At 31.2% G+C, this 6,377-nt stretch overlaps 1 protein-coding gene across 1 annotated transcript; it reads right to left on the bottom strand.

The window, feature by feature from the left end:
• Positions 1-207: 207 nt before the first annotated feature.
• On the bottom strand, positions 208-6,148 carry LOC113560955 (bromodomain-containing protein DDB_G0280777-like). Its single transcript, XM_026967092.1, has 4 exons — positions 5,992-6,148; positions 1,990-2,108; positions 1,814-1,926; positions 208-1,743 (listed from the first exon to the last, which is right to left on the bottom strand). The coding sequence occupies exons 1-4, from the start codon at positions 6,041-6,043 to the stop codon at positions 333-335; spliced, it is 1,695 nt and encodes a 564-aa protein (XP_026822893.1). The 5' UTR covers positions 6,044-6,148; the 3' UTR covers positions 208-332.
• Between the last annotated feature and the right edge of the window lie 229 nt (positions 6,149-6,377).

Raw genomic sequence — 6,377 nt, 5'->3', positions numbered from 1 at the left:
TTTTGAAATACCTCAGAGGTTTTGTTGTAGAAATATATTTCATGCTTAAATGTTGTATTTAAATCATATTTTTTTTAAAGATAGATACACTTTTTTTAAATAGTTATCATAAATTATTGTATTTCAAAAAAGTCAAAATGTTACAAATAAAAAAATGTGGCTATATCTAATTTATAAAATACAAAATAATAATATTAACAAGAGACGTTTTACTTCTTTTATTTATTTAACCTATTATTTACAAAAAATAATGATAATGATAATGATAATTTAAGACACACTTAATACATAAATAGGCACTTTTTATAGCATTTATATTTTATAGGTTAAGTTCAGGGTTTCTGTCTTAGCTCTGCTAGTTTGGGCCGATTATCCAGTGCTAATACATAAGTCAGTGGTAACTCATTTCCGGATTGATCGTAATCCACTCGGTACAAGTGACGAATACCTTGAGCTGCTAGGAACTGACGCTGTTGTTCACTGAGTTCGACGGGCATGGGCACTGGTCTATTTCCGAGTATAAATCGTTCGTTGAGTTGTACAGAGGATGGCGATGGAGAAGGTGGTTCAGTACCAGTAACCTGAGTGTTTTGAAGAAGCTGTTTTTGACCAACAGACTTGTCGTTTGCAGCAGCAATCTGCGCGCTCGTGTCTTGCAACACTTTGAGTTCGGCAGTACTTAATGCTTTGAGTTCGTGTGGAAATTGCAATAGCTGCAATTGATTTCTGTCTGGCAAATATTTGGATGTACCAGAACGGTTACCGCTTTTTGGCCTCGTGCTACCTCTCGACTTGGGCAAAGTTGCGACTGTTGTCTCTGGTTGTGTCTGCTGAAACCTAGACAGGAGCGACGTGAGAAAATTGTCCGGTTCCACTTCGGATGACTGTTGTTGTTGCGGTTGTTGGTCTTGTTGCTGCTGAGGTTTTTCAGTTCTCACCGTCTGTTGTTGTACTCTACTCGATTTTCGGCCTTCGTGTCTAGGCCTTTGATTGAGTTTTTTAGGCCGAGGAATTATTATAACTTGCTCTTCTTCAACTGGATCCGCAGTAGTAGTTGACGACGTCAAAGGCGTGATGGACGTGGCGCTGGTTGTGGGACCGGAAGTTACCGCTGATACCGTTTGGTAATAATTATTCTTTCGCGGAATCTGTACTACTTGCTCGGTATCTTCAATCGCTTTGTACATCTGACCATTTGGCTGGATGTAAACCACGTTTTGAAGTAGACGACTATTAACCTGTACAGGATTTGCAGCAGCCACTGCTGGGTAGTCTATTGTTTGTTGGGTGGCAGGTTCTACTGCGTAGTTTGTTCTGGGCCTCGAGACAGATCTTTGACCTTTTGGTCGGCTGACTACTGTTTCCGCTTGTTTAGTCACTGGACCAAATTGGACTTGAGCGTATGAAAACGGTTCATCATTTGAAACAGACGCAACAGATTGTTGTTGCGACACTAAATCTTGTTGTTGAGGAGCAAAATTTTGTTGTTGTAGTCCTAAGTTTTGTTGGCGTATTTGCCCATTTTGATCTATAAATTGCAGTGGCTGTAGTGGCTGTTGTTCGGGGATCACTGAAGGTTGAGTTTGAAGTGGTTGGGCTAAAAACTTCTGTCGAGATCTAAGTAGCGCTGTTTGCTGTTCTACTAGTGTCCTCCTCGAATACTCTTCTTGTAATCGAATTTGCTCAGCAGTGAATGGCGATTTTGTCGTTGTAGTCGTTGGGGGAAATACATCAGATGGTAATCTAAAAATAACATAAAGTACACATTTTCCATGATATTGACAATTTTGTTTAAAAAATTAAATATTTTTACCCTTGTAGAAAAACTTGTTGTTGCGCATTTTGTTGTTCGAATTGTGGTTGTTCTGGTACTAAATTTCCATCATAATTTGCTTGTGGGGTAAATTCAAAATATTCTTGCGGAATCTAAAAAAAAAAAATAAAACAAATTAACTAATTGATTATTATTTTGTATTTGAAATATTTTACTTGTGGTCGGTTGAAATTATTATTTTGGAAATTTGTTTGCCTTTTAGAAATACTCGATAAATCTTCTAACGTAACTTCTTGTTCATTGTAATTATTTTCTGTTGATACTGATAATACACCTAAATAAACATAAATATTTATATTAATAACAATTAATATAAAATAATGGTAAAAAAAATGGAAACTCGCTTTGCTGATTAAAATGTGTTAGATGTCCTCTATGGCTATATCAATGAGTAAGTATTTAATGTTCAAGTTTTAAATATTAAAACTGAAAATTGTGTATAATATTTTCAACTATAAATAATATCCAAAATTCGTGGTTTTGATGTTTTTTGTTAAAATTTCAAATGCTTATGAAATTTTAATTATATATTTTTGATATTTTAAAAACTCTTTAAGTACAACTTATGAGGAACCTTCATTAAATTTATAAAAATTATTTAAAATTAAAAACCCAATATTTCAAAATAAATCTATTAAATAGATAAAGAAGAGCCAAAATATTTTGAAAATTATACAATCTCAAAAAATTATAATTTTAATAATATTAATATATTTATATAATTGATGAAAATTTCAAGTCAAGTATTTATATTTATTTTTTTTTTTAATTACAACAAAATAATAAAATCAATTTTTTTTTAAGATTAATGTAACTTAAACATTTCCATTTACCATAACTCTTTTTTTATTTTATTTTTATTAAAAAAATTATGAAGAAATTGTCACTGTTGGTCCCACAAAGTAGTAAGTACTAACTAAACACAATGTTTTGCCAAAACACGCCTTCAACATTGATGATCGAAACATTTTTAGCTTATTTAGAGCTCATTTTATAATTTTTCAATTTTCAATTTGTCTCCCATAAATTTTATTTTTTATACATACAATAATATTTTTTAAATATTTTCATTGATTTTTTTTAAAACGTTGATAAGATTTTTCATAATGTACCATTATATACATTATATGATAGTATAATAATTAATAATATAATGTATCATAGGTAAGTGATGTCGGAACTTGAAACTTATAAGTTAATAATAGTTAATTATATTATATGAAATAGTATTATAACTGTTGCTATAAAATATATGCGATTTGTTTTAACAAATAACCTATCTTTACTTATAGAAAAATAAGTTATTAAGAGCAAAGTACCTAAATATTATTTAAAATTTAAAAATATCCTTAGAAATATAAGCCATGTCTCTGTACAATATCGTTTTTCATATTCAATTATTTATTCATTACGATTACCTACTCAATAACGAGGTACGCGATACACTCGATATCTACTATAATACATCATAAAGACTAATTTTCCCCTGATTTTTTGTAAATTATCCCTCATATTTTATTGCTAAGGATAAATAAGTATTAAGCGTTTAATATTTTATTACATGTTTATTTGTTTACTATCGTTGTTGTTATTTACAAAATTACGTTTTAATTATTATGTGAATTTCGATCATAGTTAGCCAACGCGATTTTATAATAGTCAGACGGGTTCAATTAACCGTAATGATTTTTTAGAACCAGTTTTTTTTCTTGTACATGCGTTTAACCTAACCGTCTGATATTTTTTTTCCTTTGCGTTTGTTACACGAAACTAATCACATGACAATGACATACTGACTAACTGATTATCGGGTACCTGCGTGTAACAAAGTCGTGTCGCGCAACTCTCGTTCTAAACCTAACCCGACCCAGTTTTCGATTAAATACTGTTTTTATATTCACTTTATCGATCTCGCTCGCAGTCAAACAGAGTAAATACTAAATAGAAAATACATGGCCGAACGTGGCGACCTCTCGACCTATTCCACGTACGATATATTATAGTTTTTCACCGAATGATACTGACTTCCGAAGCGGACAAAAGTCAAAACAAACTAATTTTATACTCACCCGTCCCGTATTTCCCTCGTCCGACCTCACATGGTATAGTCGGATGTGCGTTGTTTACACCGTTGTCGGTGTTTATACTATGATCAGCGTACACCTCAAGTATCACTTGACCCGTTACTCGAGTCCCTACAGTAGCTAGTGATTATTATACACGTCACTGCTCTTACCTTGTCGTCAATGTGAGATTTTTAATGTTTTCTACAGCCGAGTATTGGATCGTTCTTAGTAGAAGACGCGCGCGTGCGTGCTGCTAAGTCATTCGATTTCGGCCCAGTTTGTGTTATATGTCAGGTGCTCGGGTCGAACCATTTGTTTTAACGATGTATAAGTATTATAACGTACACACGACTGCGGTGATGTTAATGATATATATATACCTACTCTGTACACCACATGGCAGACACACACCCGCGCACGCATACTATATTATTTAATCTCTGACGTAAGCATTTTAGAAACGTATAAATTATACGTCACAGTGAAAAGTTTTCTTGGATGTGTCCTCCGCCCTTTAAAGTGAATAATCTATGCGTTAATTGTTCGACTATTCTTCTGTTTTTTTTTTATTAATTTATCGTACGCATTTTTACGAATGTTTCATAATCTTCTTATGCTAATAAAATATGTGTGTGAACATCAGAAATCACTTTCGAAATTGAATAATATAATATAGGTATCTGTGATTAATTAAACATTATTTTATTGTTTCAACAATAAAAACAAAACCACAAAAACTTTCTAAATTGCCCAAAAAATGATTAAGGAATATTATTCCAATAATCAGCAGATGCTTAATAAATCGTGTCATTATTGTGGTAGATGCCTACTAGTAATATTTATTGATTTGATATTGCTGTAACAAGCATTTCTATTACATATACTTCCGGATTTGCTTGCTTTTAAGTAAATTGAGGTTACACTCTGTAAAGTTGATTTTCAAAGATACTTATATTTTATTTTTTAAATAGAAACATTTAATACAAATCAATAAAATAATATTAAATTTTTCCAAGGACCGTTTAATGGTAGTGCTATAGTATATTATATATATTATACATATTTTATAGGTAGTTATTACGCATTATGCTCTCGTAAAAAAATTATTAATGTGATCAATATAATTGGAAGCAATAAATATTGAAGTAAATATTTAGTAACTAAAGAATAAAGATACTCTAGGAATAACACAATGATTTAAAGTTTAATTTTAAAACTGGTTATTTATTATCAGTTCCTGTTTAAAATGCACTACCAAAATATTTAATCCAAACCTAGTTCTTAAAAGTTGTATTTGTAATAAAAAAAAATTGTATTTCTCTTGATCTCGAGTAAAAACTTTAAGTTTTCACAATTTACTATTTTATTTTCTTGGAAATTTAATTAATGTATTTTATTATTAGGTGTTAATAAGTGAAATCAAAAATTACGATTTATCTAACTCTCTAATAAAAAAATCATTAAGATTCAATTATTTAAAATAACTTAACTTATTTAAAAAAATTAACTTAAAAGTATGTCATCGTTATTTTTATATTTAAAGAAACCATTACTAAAATAACTCCACTTTTAAGTTTGAATATTTAATAGGATTCATTTTCAAATTGTTTACTTATACCTACTCTATACCTAGGTATATGTAACGTATAAATTGAATTCGTTTTTAAACAAAAGTATATTAGTTATATTTTTGAAAGTTATTAACTAATCATTAAACTATAATAATTAGCTGCGTTATAATTCCTAAAACCGAATATTATAAAATAGTACCGATTAGCAAACACTAAATATAACCATACGCAAATTTTTGATTAAAAAATAAAACGATGCCAATTTACAAAGCTATCTGATGTTATACGTCGATTAATTTTAACGTTTCAATTATAAAAAATAAAAAACGCTTACTACCTTTTTTAGTCATTATTTTTACTTCTGCCGTATGATTATAATTATTAACATTTTTTATCGTTAAAAACTTTCATGGTTTACTGTTGTATTTTCGGTAGAATATCACTTTAATAGTGGTATCGTAGTAATAAAAATATTATCTCGTAATACGAACGTATATTGATCGCGTACGAGTTGTCTTACCTCCACGAAGAGCGGCGACCATCAACACTAGGCACACAGATACGAACTTCATGTTTATACCGTATAAACGGCCGTCTGGTTTGCGTTTCAGCAGATCACTGCGTCTCGCTAGACTTAGGGCTTAGAAGCCATATCACCGTGACGGTTAAGAGAGCACCACATGATCTCCGACCCGGCCTAGACCAGCATATTATCTACAATTGCATAATCCCGACACTAAAAACCAGTTACGTTTTACTCACGAACTCGAAAAATGCTAAGGAAAGTGAAAGCCGACTGCAGTGCATGCGGAATACATTAGTTCTCACGGCGGGGTGATTGGGTTATTCGAACGAAAACAAAACGCAGCACCGATTGTTTAATAGTCCCACTTGGTCGTGCGGTAG

This window comes from Rhopalosiphum maidis, chromosome 1 (genome assembly GCF_003676215.2).
Source record: "Rhopalosiphum maidis isolate BTI-1 chromosome 1, ASM367621v3, whole genome shotgun sequence".
Taxonomy (NCBI): domain Eukaryota; kingdom Metazoa; phylum Arthropoda; class Insecta; order Hemiptera; family Aphididae; genus Rhopalosiphum; species Rhopalosiphum maidis.
Note: the sequence above shows the minus strand (reverse complement) of the source record. Positions and strands in the feature narration are given on the sequence as shown.

Bases quoted from the DNA above. Each gene is read 5' to 3' on its own strand.
- LOC113560955 (XM_026967092.1), bottom strand. From the start codon at position 6,043: ATGAAGTTCGTATCTGTGTGCCTAGTGTTGATGGTCGCCGCTCTTCGT. The intron at 2,109-5,991 runs GTAAGACAACTC...ATGTTTATTTAG, and splicing joins GGTCGCCGCTCTTCGTGGAG to GTGTATTATCAGTATCAACA. The intron at 1,927-1,989 runs GTAAAATATTTC...TTTTTTTTTTAG, and splicing joins ATAATTTCAACCGACCACAA to ATTCCGCAAGAATATTTTGA.